The sequence below is a fragment of the Amblyomma maculatum genome, chromosome 5, assembly GCF_055883805.1.
Source record: "Amblyomma maculatum isolate TAMU_Amacu chromosome 5, ASM5588380v1, whole genome shotgun sequence".
NCBI lineage: Eukaryota > Metazoa > Arthropoda > Arachnida > Ixodida > Ixodidae > Amblyomma > Amblyomma maculatum.
Genome location: NC_139348.1, coordinates 128,911,160 through 128,925,800, shown reverse-complemented (window position 1 = coordinate 128,925,800; position 14,641 = coordinate 128,911,160). Strand labels below are relative to the sequence as shown.

The 14,641-nt window shown below is 41.7% G+C and overlaps 1 protein-coding gene across 1 annotated transcript in view; it reads left to right on the top strand.

Moving 5' to 3' along the window:
• The window catches only part of LOC146189524 (uncharacterized), a 38,492-nt gene extending 25,108 nt beyond the window's left edge, over positions 1–13,384 (top strand). The window contains exons 8-10 of the mRNA XM_084603280.1: positions 3,293–3,400; positions 8,866–8,991; positions 12,919–13,384. Coding sequence (XP_084459406.1) covers positions 3,293–3,400; positions 8,866–8,991; positions 12,919–13,060 — 376 coding nt within the window. The 3' untranslated portion in view covers positions 13,061–13,384. The remainder of the gene's footprint in view (positions 1–3,292; positions 3,401–8,865; positions 8,992–12,918) is intronic.
• The last annotated feature ends 1,257 nt before the right edge of the window (positions 13,385–14,641 follow it).

Genomic DNA, 14,641 nt, shown 5'->3' with positions numbered 1-14,641 from the left:
CTAATTTACTGTCGAAGACGACAAAACGATTGCAAGAAATGCCACAGTGTACGTTTTGTTCGGCATTAAAATTACGCTAAAGTGGTCCTCAAAGTCTCCGCTGCTTTTTAAAGCAAACGCAGCGAGTGCGGCGCTGTTAACGATAGTTTCCGGAGTAAAAGAATTTACAGCTTGTACTTGCCTAATTCTTATATGCATTGCGATAAAATAGAGGCTGCAGGTATCTGAACGATTTGGACCTCGAGCACATTAAAGCGATAACTTTAAAATTGATAGCTAAGAGATATTCTAGAGATGGAAGGCCGTCAGAGTCCACACCAAAGTGGCACTAACGGCACCTACAGAAGCATTATAAATGCGCTAAAATGCCAGGACAATTTAAAAATACCGAATGTTTACACGCAAATATTTAGGTATATCCTTCTTTATTATTTATTTATTGCTCCTGAAGCTTCAGCACATGGTTTGTCAGGTCGGGATCACGATAAAATCGAAAAGGATTTTACATATTCAGTGTTCAGTGTAATTTCGCATGCCTTCTTAAAAATTCTCGTTCAATTCTCCACAAATGAACCTAGGTCGTGACATAAATGGGTCTATTGAATATAAAACACTAAAGAGGAAAAACACAGAAAATTGCGTCATGTAAGATCGCCGCAGCAGGGCTGGCTGAAGCCAGTGCTGAATCAGCGATTGTTCTGCAAGAAACTATTCAAAGAGACAAGGGTAGCATATGGGCAATAAAATTAATTTAAGCACAATATTTGCACAGTGTTCGAATAATTCATTGCATTGGAATTTCTAAGAATTTCTATATGCCTCTATGAGACGGTAAGCGATTAGGTTAGGGTGAATAATTATAAAAGGCTGATACATAAGCAATGAGCATGATATATATCATATATATCATAAGTGCCAGATAACGATTTCTAGGACCAAATAAGAGCTTGGTGATTGGGCTAAGTGTCCTGAATACCTTCAAAACGACTAGATATTGATACATGGTAACTAACTGTACCTTTCCAAATATCTAGTTTATACAGAATTTCAGAAACTGCGGTGTACTTCCGTCAATAAATGAAACCTCATCTTACTAGAAGCTAATCACGTGTTCGACATAACTTCTCTTGTCCTCTTAAAATTTATCGCGAAAGCTTTCGCAAAAAATACATGTCTTAGGCATTCATTTCGGCTGCAGTTTACATTCCTTCACACCATATATAGGACATGCGCTGTTTATAAGAGCGCGACACAACGCCAAAAATGCTTTTTTATATTTTCTAAGGTTACTCTGATACCGCCCTTCCGTTGTCTACACAGCAAAAAAACGGTCACGGTCAAATGGAGGCGAGACCGTTGGAAAAATCGCAATCGCTTCCTTCCCGTAATTCTATGAGAGTTTCATTTCCGACATCTCCACGTGTGAACACCATTGAGCCTATTGGTTATGTGGCACTGTTTAAATATTATTAGCACATCGTTCAAAATCCAACTAAACTCACGTACACGTAGTATAATATTTCAGTACCACCCTATATTCAAGTCGCCCCACACAGTTACTTGAAGCATGAAAACTCGGTTCCAATAACATCGCGTCTAGAGCACAAGGCGGTAATTCCGACTAGAAAACCAAGACTGTTTCTGAAAATGCTACCGCCAAACCAGCATGATAATATTCATACATGGCAAGAAGGTTAGTCTAGGAAACACAGCAGCCGATGACATGCGTAAGGGTTCCGGCAAGCGCCAACCTTCTTCTTAGCACCAGACGTTGCTACAGCTGTTGTTTATGTTTTAACTGTATGCAATAGTCGCCCCTCAGTTTTCACTTCATTGGGTATGACACCGCTTCTGCGCAATAATATATGGCACATACGCACACAGGGGGATCGGCTAAGAATTAGGCCGCAGTGAAAGTTTTTATTTCACATATATTTCATTTTCACCAAGGAAGGTATACATGGTGAAGAAGGGGGACGGGGAAAAGCTGCACAGCAGCAGCTCGACAACGCTCTGACCACCCAGGCAACAGGGACACGATGTTTGGCATAACATTTTCTTCAATGATTGTAGAAAGAGAACTCATTACACTATCTCCGTAACGTATACAGAATTGTATACAGATGCAAAATACAAACATCATATCATTGTACGTAAAATACACACTAGATATTATAGAGTGAGTAAAATATATATTATAGGCTTATTCTCAATGAGAAAAAAAACAGGATGACATCGATACCGGCTATTGAAGTAAAATCAATTAGTGCTGCAGTGCTGCTAGCGTTTATAGTTATTTCAGGCATGGGTGAATGATCGCAGGATGTAAAAGAAGGTAGGTCAGTGCCAGGTTGTGATGTAAATACTCAACCGAAATCAGCGTTAAGGACGCTCGGAATATTTGGAAGAACGTGACTATTTACAAAATGTTAAAAGTAAGATATTTCTAGTGATTCTAGTAATTCCTGTTCATCGCAAAATGCGCAGGCTGAAGAATATGCCAAACCAGACCTGTGAAGATAAATATTTAGAGGTGGGTTACGGCGGCGCAGCCTTGTTAGAGAAGTATCAAGTTGCCGTGAATTACATAAATTCCTACTCCGAGAATATTTGAGATGCAGGTAGTTGTCAGATCTTAAACAATGTCTAGTCTGCATGTTTAATAAAACGTTTCTCCGCAACCTCGCTACGGTAATATACGTTGTCACCGCAAGGATAGATAATACGGGGACATTTAGGGGCTCCTTTATCAAGATATCAGCGTCTTCATTTAAAGTCACTGCTGTAACATGGTAGCGATAGCATGTGTACACGTCTCAAACGTCGTCGGATCAGACAGAAGAAGGTTTTTCCAATTAGAGAATCTACAAAAAGAGTAATGCGGATCTTTGTCTTTTTTTTTTATTTTAAGGCTTGGCATATGGCACAGAATAATGAAATGAGGTGGTATTTAACTTATAGGAAGTAATGCTGTCTATTTTCTTCATGAAATTGGAGCAAGCTCCGGCTCTTAATATTGTCCATTAGCCACAAGTGTAAACGTTCCTCCTTTGTGGCGGGCAGTCGAACATCTTGTAGACGTCTTTTGTCTGCCTCTAATTGGTCGTCATTTTCTTGAACGAATGTTCAGTAACGCAAGACATTATATATGGCAATACGATCGCATAAGCGTTGAGGCTCCAGCAGTGGGCGATGGCAGTGGACGATGACGGGGACGGCGAGAATCGCCAGACTAAAGCTTTTACGCGAACTACATGACGACTTGACTTCCTGAGTGTCATAATCACTGCAGTTACCCCCCTGACATGGATCCTCCACGCCGCCGAAGGAAGGGTGGATGGCCAGGTGGTGTCTCTACTAGGAACCGCCCCAATCGTCGCTACGATGGATCAGATATGAGGTAAGCAAATTTGTGTTCCAATGCCCAGTTCGTGACTATCTCTGAACCCGGTAGAAAATTTCCAAGGGCGACTTTTTAAACCGCTGTTATGTCGCCTCTCTCCAATTACATGTTTATAGGTGTATCGTCCAATATTTTACTGTTGCATCGCAGTTGAATGTCATGTAAAAACGCTTCTAAACTAAATAGTAAATAAACTAGGATTTGAGCAAACATTGTCACAGCTGGGTTGAATAAAATCGCTCCTGAAACAGAAGATAATTTTACGGTTTCCTCTGTAAAACGTATAGAACGTGACTATTAACAAGGTGTTAAAGGTAAGATAATTCTAGGTATTCTAGTTATTCCTGTTAATCGCAAAATGCGCAGGCTGGAGAAGGTGCCAAACCAGACCTGTGAAGATAAATATTTAGAGGTGGGCTACGGCAGCGCAGCCTTGTTAGAGAAATTTCAAGTTATCGGGAACGATATGATTTCTTACTCCAAGAATATTTGAGGAGCAGTTTATTGTCAGATCCTAAAAGATTCCCAGTTTGCATGTTTAATAAAACGTTTCTTCGACACCTCGCTGCGGTAACATAGGTTATCACCTAAAGGATAGGTAATACGGGGCCATTTAGGGGCTCTTTTATCAAGGTATCAGCGTATTCTTTTAAAGTGACATTGCAGTGACATGGTAACAATAGCATGTGTACAAGTCTCAAATTTCGACGGATCAGGCAGAGGAAGTTTTTTAAAATTAGATAAACTACTAAGAGAGTGATGGGGATATTTGTCTTTTTTTTATTTTAAGGCTTGGCATATGGCATAAATAGATAGAATGAGACGGTCTTTTAACGTATAGAAGTAATGCAGCATATTTTCTTCAAGAAAGTGGAGCAAGCTCCGGCTATCCAAAAGTGTAAATTTCCTCCTTTGTGGCGGGCAGTCCAACCTCTTGTAGTCGTCTTAGTCGTCTTCTGTCTCCCTTTAATTGGTCGTCATCTTCTTGAATGGTTGTTCAGTAACGCAATGCGAATAAGTGGCAATGTGATCGCGTAAGCGTTGAGGCTGCAGGCATCGGTAATAGACGATGGCGGGGACGACGAAAACTGCCGGACTGAAGCGGTCACGCGAACTACTTGACGACTTGACTTACTGACCGCAGCCAGCCCCCTGATACCTCCAGACCGCCGAAGGAAGGATGGACGGCCAGGTGGTGTCGCCACTAGGCACCGCCCCAATCGTTGCTACGATGGATCAGGTCGGGGATAAGCAAATTCGAGTTCCAATGCCCAGTTTGTGACTAGTTTTGAACCCGGAGGAAAATTTCCAAGGACGACTTTTTTAGCCGCTATTATGTCGCCCTTGCCCAATTACTTGTTCGTAGCAGTATCGTCTAAGATTTTACACTTGCATCGCAGTTTAAGATCATGTCAAGAAGCTTGCCTTAACAGCTGCTCGCGGACGTATGGCAGAATATCGGGTTGAAACTTCATCTGTCTTTCGCCTAACTGTGATGCAGTGGGGCTGGAGTTAATGCCTTCGGAACATATGAATAGGTCTTGAATGGCATCGTAGAAGGAAATTAAGCAGCCTTGTGTGGCAAACTACTGCTTAATCACAAAGTGATTGCTCGCACTGAAAACAAAGTCCATGTAACTACTAAATATCAGGAACTGAAAGAGTTGTGTCAGCGCCACAGGCCTTTCGCGCAATTACAAGTGCCATTAAGCACTCCAAATCTCGAGACTGCCAAGGTTCAATATGGTTACAAGTCATAATTGTCAAATAGGTTTTATTCCGAAACAACGCTCGCACTTTCTTCGTGGAAACAGCAAACCACAATTTAAATTATTAAGCAGAAGGAAAGATAAACTTGGCGGCATGAGAGGAATCCAATGCTATTTCAAGGTCTTTTGGTTTTGGTTCCTCGTAGCTAGACACTTCTAATTATCTCTAAAGGTTTTCTTTAGTGACCTTTCTGTATTTACAACTATGGATACACAAAGGAACCTCGAGTTCTTTATCAATCAATTTAAATACTCTAGAGTCGTCTGCCCATTCGAAAATCTGGCTTGATATAAAGGTTTGTTGTGAAACGGGGTACTGCTCTCCGAAATTCTAGCCCTGTGTTATTTACGGACAGCGGTTCAGTGTGAAAAAAATAAGGATGGAAACATTAAAAGCCAATATATTCTGTCAGTAAATATTAGGAAGCTGAAATATAAAGGTACAAAAGAACATCAAACTTTCTACTATGGGCTTGCGAATAATAAAAATTTTGTATAAAAGTCGAATACGAATACGGGAAAAAGTTTCCTCTTATATAGAGTGTCTTATTTGTGAATGTAATGCAGAAGCTAAAAAAAAGGAAAATATTGTTCATATTATTTATTTAGGAATTCGCAATATAACTTCAAATAAAATTAAACTACAGTTGCACAGTAGTCCAAAAACGCCTATTTCGCAAGCGGTTTTTATTCAGCAAGGACGTGCATAAACGCATGTGGGGCTGTCATATTGCTGCTGATCGAACACAGTAAACACTGGCAAACTCGGCCTTCAAGTAATTAGAGTAAATGTAAAAAATAACCGAAACCTCAAATTATTGCCTCGGTTAGAAACAAACTGTCGAAAAAACCAATTGCGTTACAGCAATTTTGCCTGATGAACATATGCGTAATGGTGTCTGCATTTGAGATGAAACCGCAATGTGACCATCATTTTTTCCGGGTTTCATCATGGGGTTCCCTTCGCGTTCATTGCCGCGAAGCAGTGTGGCTAGTGGGCATTAAAATTATATGATCCAGTTAAAAGTGTGCATGTGTGCCAATCAACAAAATGATGGCGAGGGTGTGTACGTCATCTACAGGTAATACAGGGTAGAAATACATTAGGACTGGTGCAAATCAAAATAGAAACAATGCAGTGACTGAGCAGTATCCCAGACATCAACATCATCATCATCATGACTATACCCACTGCAGGGCGAAGGCCTCTCCCATGTTTCTCCAATTAACCCGGTTCTGTGCTAGCTGTGCTAGCTAGCTAACCAACGCGGTCATTAATACGTGGTCATCATATGCTTTATTTTACTTCAGGTAAACATAAAGAATAAAAGGGACAGAAAGCGTCAAGGGCGAGATGAGAAATTGCTTCCCGGAGGACGGCTTTTTATCAACGGCAAAACTATCATCCCTAGATACCCCAAAAATTAAGAATGGGCAAATGTTACTTCGATTCACGAGATTTTAGTGCGAGAGTACGAGAACTCTCATTTTCAATTTTGAACGTGGCGCCGTCTAGATGCCACCGCGCCAAATGACAGATTTAATCGTGAGCTCCGAGATCACTTCCAGCTCAATGTGTGCTTGATAGTAGAGGCCACTAAAGCGAGGGGCTTGAGAGGCCACGGGTTTGCGGCGCTATCAGTGAGCCACAGCGTTAAGTGCCGCATGCTGATTCTAAAAGCGAGGGCATGCGCCGCGGTGCCCAAGAGGCCAAAATTATTGGCTACTGAACCCGTGTACCGACGTTTGAAAACGGCCAGTTTAAATCTGCTCCTGCTTCTTTATATTTAATTTGAAAATACCACTAGGCTATATCACCCTTTTATTATTGGCAACCTTGGGAGGTCTGTCGGAGAACTCGCGTATTGGAACGAGGGGCTATTCCGAACTGAGTTTTAATTACCCGCACGAGGCCACGTGGTTGTGACCTCTCCAATCAGCTTGCAAAGTCAAAGTATTGCTCCACACAAGATGTGATATTTCATGACAGTGGTGGTCAGCGTATGAATACGTTTGCTCTAATAATGCGGCAATACTATGGAAATGAACATTTCTAAGCACGTAATGAGTAACTCCGAGAATCAACTCAGTGTTGGCATTCGTTTATGCCAGAGGATTAGCAACTTTAAACGGACCTGATAAGAAATACAGCTGCAGCACATTACTTGAAGAAAGCGTTAAGGAAACGAAGAAATATCAACAAGCGCTGATCAATAACGTTAAGGGGAAGAAAAGAAGGAATAAAGAATAGAAGGTGGGTGTGCAGCCTTATAAGAAATGCGCGTGCAATGGATTAAAGGACCGCAATCACTATGTCTACCCTATTAAGAATAGCCGTGCTTTTGCTAGAAAAAGATTTCACTTGAAATTTCTGCAAATATTTTTTCATGTCTTGGACTTGCTAAATACGAATAGAATTTCCATATTGAATGCTCAGCATCGTTTAACTTGTCTTCTTAAAACATCTCGTTAAAGTCGGCATTACAATTATGTAAATGTGGTACGAATATAAAGGACTAAATAGTAAATACACTAGGATTTGTGTACATATCGTCGCAGCTGGGTTGACTAAAATCCTTCCTGAGATATAAGATAAGGTAAAGGTAAGATATTTCTACAGGCTTCAAATAATTGCTTTTAGAGTCGGGATCTAAGAGTGCCATGGGATTATACGGAAGAACCAAATATTAGATTAGGTTGAATGCATCTAAGAATGATGGATAACCGGTGATGATTCGATATATTTAGATATACTTATATTTTAGATAACTACAAATACAACACCCGACTACAGTGCGTAGAATGTGCTATACGGCCTGAATACCGTGAAAATAATCCCATGTTCACTACTTGGTACTAAGTGTGTCACCGCCAGCATTCAAGCTGTCATTGAGTCGAATTTTACTTATATTGCAATATTTTTCACTTGTGGCCTTATAGGCGAAATCTCAGTGTGCATTTAGGTTGGAAAAAAATGTGGCCATAGTAAACCGAATTGTGTCAGCGAATAATGCATCCTTTGCGGCCAGCGGTGCCACAACAAAGGCAATAAATTGAGTAATATCAGGTTTGTTTAACAAAGCATGGATTATACACTTGTTCTCAGTGTTCATTTAAGGTGTTTCTTCGAGTAAACCAGGAAGCGCGGAGCAGTAACAATTTTCCCGGTATTTTAGGAACTGAAACAATTAACAGATTTTTACCTTAATATTGACATGAATTGGGTTCAAGTAAAGATAGCTAGCCGTGGCTTCAACGAAGGGATATATGATTGTGCTAAAAGGATATGCTGTAGACTGGTAGCTGTGCACTACGTTATAGAAAAGGCCTGATTTTGAAGCAACACAGCGTTGATTTGCCTCGCGTAAATGATTGTGCTCTATATTTTATAAAGCTCTACGCATTAATTACGTTGGCAGAATTAGAAACTGCGTCACTTTAAATATTTGTAGCGTGCTGTATGCACAATCTCTATTCATGCGTCTCCCATAATTCAACGTCGCATCATCACCATTTATCTTTGTTACTCGAAGCAGCTCCTCGATTCCAAACAATTCGGATGCACAGCCGCATTCGGAGCTAGAAGTATCCCCATTAGGATTCAGGATTGCCTCTTAAAAAGGATACCACCAAATACAAACATGCTAATATTGCACCAGGGTACCACTGATAGGTAGCGTCCTTAACACGCAGGCGACGCAGGAGACCATGGATGGAGGAAAAGGACGATGGCTGGTGGCCACATGAGGATGGAGAAGACACGGATTACAAGGATACTCGACGTCGTCGACGTAAGGGTCACCGAGTGTCCCCTCCAAGGTACGGCAGGGCGGTGCGGCTCTATCCTTCTGATCCTGGGGACACGTATGACTCCAGAAATCATCGCTCGAGATCGTCTTCAAATAATAACCTTTTCGCAATGCCGGCATCGCCAAAGGGGGCCGGTGATGGCGAAATGACGGATCGCGATGACGACTCAGTTTTCAATATGACGAGGAAGCGTTACCACCCATCGATGAAACGCGATCACGCTATTCCAGCTTTGGCCAAAGAATCTGGTAGTCAAGTTGCGAAGAATTCTCGGGAGAAAGTCGAGTACGCAGGGAGTATGAGACGCGACAATACGGCGCCCACGCACGATAAAGCCTCCTTCACTGACAGCTCTCACGGTAGTATCCCTGCCTAGGTCCCACCTCATGAGACATAGACTACAACTCTAACAACGCACTCGAGACCTGCACCTGCTTTACCATAAGTGAGTGTTGCTTACATATATTTTTGCTTTCTGCACTTGAGGGGTCAAGACTGGTGGTCAGGCCGTCCTCTAGGGAGATTTTGAATACAGTGGCCATGTTTTAGGTGTTGCGTATGCCTGAATAAACATAATAAGTTCATGGTTCTTGACTAAGGCTCCTCGTTTGTCTTTTTTTTTTTCGCATCTTCTTCCGATTGTTAAGGTGGTCACTTCATTTCAGGTATTTATATACGTTTTTATACGCACTGGACGAAGTAAAAGCAATATTAGAGACAGTTGCATGGAGCCGTTTGCATGAAATTCAAAGATGTCTGTTTTTCAACCTATCAAGCTCTCTCTGTCTTTGTCTCTAGCAAAAAGGCAAAAGCCATGCACATATTGCCTCTGCCGTGTCTCCGTTGCACAAATACAAAGCTTACTCATTTCAAATAACGTTTCCACTCTTTCAGCCCAGACCCTTTCAGTGCTGTAAAAATTGTGATCGCATACTCACCCGGAATCACGTGTTTCTAGTTGATATTTTTGCATTGCAACCCATGTTGCTGTGCTATCGACCGCAGCGTTTATGTGCATCGCTTTATATCTCCGCGTCATTTCAGCAATGATAGCCTCAGTTAGTATTTCATTAGCGTTCCTTTGTTGCTATTGCTCAGTGTGTGTCACTTGGGTTTCTATCTTCTATACCGCATTTTACGGCGCTTCGTCTTATTTCAAGCTTTTTTGTTTACGTGAAGGGTTTGTGCTCATGAATATAGTGTCGACATATTCTGGTATTTCATGCACTTGTGTAGAAAGATATTGGTACGCTGCTGAAAATACTGAGTATTTCATTTAAATAAAAGGTTCTTATTAGGCCAACGCTTCTTCACGATGGTCAAAATTTTAACGTGGGCGCGTTCATGTGGCTTGTAGTGTGGATCAGTTTATCACAATGTTCATTTAATGGGTTAAATAATCAGTAAATCAAGCGTTAATGATGAATGAACAATTATCCTTTGCATTGCAACTCTCGAACGGCTTTGCAAATGATATGCATTCAGGCCACCTTTTTCAAGCAAAACCAACGACAGCCATCGACGAAAATTAGTAACTATTCATGGCTCATTGCGCCAAAGCGAAATAAAGAACCAAGTAGTACCTACAAAAGCAAATAGCATTATTCAAGAAAAAAGACATTGTAAAATGATAAGCACAGTCTCAATAAATGCACAAGGCTCAATTCTTAGCAACTACAGTCGAATGACTCGTAGCTTAACAGTGCGATTCGAGAAACATTATTCAAAAAGCTTGTTGATAGTGGATGCTAGCGGGCAAATATGAACTAACGTTCTTTAGTTCAGTTTTGTTTCTACTGTAATCAGAGGACACGATTACCTGAACGCTCTATCCCACGCGTTGTCCACCCAAATCATTTCGAATAAAGGAACAAACACACACATGCGCACGTGATCAAATAGGTGTTTCAGGATGGCAGGGAGTCCTATCGTTATCTTACATAAAGAGAGATAGCACTAACTGTCCATTAATACAAGGGACGCTCGGTATTTAATGATTCGCTGGCCATACAGGCACCACGAACACCTTTGTGAGTCACCACATGTTTGAATATTAGACGGGTCAAACGTCCCCCATCTGCCGCCAGGGGCATTGGAGGTGAGTGTCAAAATGAGCATGATAGCTACTGCTACCACCCCGTTTCAAAGGGGACGCTCCTATATTCCATCCATCCATCCAATAAGTTAGGTGACAGCCTTTGTAGGCTAATGGTGAAAATCTCGTGTTCAGCGAGATTGCGTGAGATTCCGGGAGGTGTGTCAGATAGACGGTGAATTAGGTTCTGACGTGGACATAAATTCCTCGGTCAGGACTTCGCAATTGCTTCTGACGTCGACATAACTTTCCCGTTCGGTTAATTAGGCTTAGTCCGTATAAAAAGCCGCAAAGGGCCTCGTGTTGGTCAGTCCTGTCTCGCATGTTAAGGAGGGGACTCCTGATATGCTGATGTCCCTGATGGTGAAACAAAAAAAAAATGAAACAAAAACGAAATTATAACTAATACACAAGCACGCGAGATAAATGTAGAAGCGAAGTTTCACCATTGAGCTCTTAAGCGATCCTATGTGCTTTCCTGTATTTTTTGTTTTTAGGCCCCAAATGGGGGGGGGGGGGGGTGGCCTCGAATCTGCATCGGAGAGAGTCCTAATACAAGAAGCCATTAACACTTTTGCCTCGTAGTCGTGAAGACTAAGGTTGTGTCCGCTCGCTACTTGACTAAGGTTGTGTCCGCTCGCTACTTTGGTCAAATTATTCTTGAGAGTTTCAATACGCAGCGAATATAAGGCTGTGACCGCAGATTGTGATTTAGTGGAGATGAGAAGAATGGGTGTATAAGCGAAATGTGAAGGTAAAATAAAGGCCGACGGGGACGCGCAAATGCCGTTTTTGGACAAGAACTGCACAATGACAATTGTGCTAACTGGCCTGGACCCTTTCAACAAAGACTGGAAGTACAGAAGCCGATATTAGAAGACGCATTTGAAATAATTTAAAGTACCATAAACCAAAAGCTGGAAAAACACGGGGTTTTGACATGGTAGACTTGCGACACTATGTACGCAGTCACCCGCATTGAACAGCAACTGCTGTCTCTATTGTAGTTTAACCCGTTGTATGTGCTGCAGTGGTTGCAGCGCTCAGCTATTGTGCTTAAGGAACTGTGATCGGATCCCGGCCGCTTTTCTGTGGAGGCGAAACGCATGCCCCTACTGAAAAAACCAAAAGTTCTACGGGTCAATAACCTCACACAATCTCAAGTCGCATAGACTCTCATACGGTGCACATCATTATCATAAAATATATTCCATAATTTACGAAAATGTGCAAGACGTTATGAGATCTTATGCAATTATATGAGACTTTTATGTAATATCTTATGAGAATTTAATGAGATTGTGTGGCAAAATGTGAGGTTATTACTTCATACCATTTTATTTAGTAAATGCGCCTATGTGCAATCCGTTGTCCCTGCGCGTTAAAGAGCCACTGTGGGTCGAAATTTCCAGAGCACTTTACTACGGCGTCGCTCATAGACAGCGCTGGTTTGGAACGTTAAACCACAACTTTTAGTTCAGATCATGATCTGGTTAAAAATTTCTAATATAAGCGTACTGTCTACACTTTCACATTTGAAGGATGATTGTGGCAGCTCTTTTCATTTCCGAAACCCTCAGGGGCTATACAGCTAAGCTTATGCTCAAAGTTACAATATTGTTTTTGCGGTTAGCACGTAGACAAACGATACGTATGTCATAACTGAACCTTTAAGTAATATATCATATCTGAGTCGTCCGACACAGGCAGCCGTATAGAAGTTGTGATGCGGGGATCTAGCCAAGAACGCTACAAGACAATTAGAACGCGAGCAACTTCTATTATTATTAGTGGGCTAAACATGAGCATTATAACACGTTTATCCCTAAATGTCGACGCAGGATACCACATGGAAGGGAGGATCCGGACGATGGAATGCCGCCTGCCGATCCTGACTACCCTATAGATCCTGAGTACTATATACATCAGAGAAAGCGCCCTCCATCAAAGCCGACTCGACGCTATGATCGTCTTCCAGAATAATAATCAAACCATCGGTGCATTAACGCCAAGCATGAGACGAGGCCTCCCTTTATGTAGCCGCGTGGTCTACAATCACAAGAATTGCAATGACAATTCCCTTCTCTTATTCCCCCCGTTAGGCGAACACGCGTAGACTGATAACTCTGTTGAGACCGACACGTCTCTAAAGCGTGCGTGTAAATTCCCTTTGCTCCCTTTCTGCTGCTTGCACTTGCAACATCTATGTGGGCCAGCAATGTGTTCACTGCAGCCAATAAGTTCTTTGATGTCCTCGCCGTGCTTTTGGGTGCTTCCTAGGCCTGAATAAACTATTTACGATCTTGAAATATCTTCAACGTTATCTTTGTTGCGTGTTCTTTGCCTTGTTGTCTTTACTTATTTCTTATTCTGGCTACTTTCATTCGCCGTTTTATGTTCACCTTAATTTATTTCTGTTGAAGAAAAGGTTAAGATGTAGGTCATATCACTGGACCGTCACGATCGATTTCACGGATGTCTTTTCTGCCTTCATCGACACCAATGATCAGGTTCTTTCGACTGAAATATACCTACTCACGGGCATTCCTCTAATCATTAGCAATTTCTGCCGTATGACCAGTGCCTGCCGCATTTCGTTGTAGCTATGTCTCCCCGGCTGGAAGGTCATTCTATTTCCCAGCAAAAATAATGATCTTTTTTTTTTTCTTATCCTTAATTAAGGCAAAATCCTTTCTATAGATCATGGCGGAAATCTCGCGTTCACGAAATGCGTATAAAAGAGATCGAAATAGCTTCTGACATCGATATAATTTCCGCGTTCGGTTAGTTAGGCGTAGTCGTTATAGTCCAATTAGGACACGTGTATGCCAGCCCAGTCTCAGATGGGGAGCAGTGTAGTTCTAAGATACCGATGTCGCCAACAAAAATAAATAAATCTATAACAAGTACACGAGCATGCAAGACAGAGGTAGAATAAAAGAAAGAGGAAGGGATATCGCCATTAAGTTCTTAACCAAAGCTAATCGCAGTCCTCTGTAACTTTTCATACATTGCAACCCACTCTGCTACCCTAATGGTGAATGGTTTCATGCACTTCGACTTACATCCCTGACCACATCTCTCGAACGCATATCCAGTTAGCATCCATAAAACGTGTTTTCTTCTTTGCTCAACGCATAGTACCCTAATCTGTGTTATTATTGTCGACAGCACATTTCTCTTGGCTTGAGTTCATCTAAAAAAAAAAAAAAATGTGTGACATCTACTTTCGGGTCATTGGTACGTAACAGAATGTAGAGGTAATAATTTCGCCTGCGAGAAAATACTGAATCAACCCTCATAAATCGAAACTCTTTACACGTGTAACAGTGGAACGCATGGCGCACTTTCTGATAGGTTTTCGTAATCTCCTTTTTCTACAGAAATTAAGCCGTCCTAATTTGTTAACATTGTCACGGACAACAGGGCTAGATGTGACTAAGATGACGGGACGAAGCTCAACCAGCAGGCAAAGTTCCGCGCACAGCACGCGAGACAACTTCGGCGTCCTTTTCTTCCAGGTGCCACCTAAAAACATCTGGGACACCAGGTGGCATTACTCCC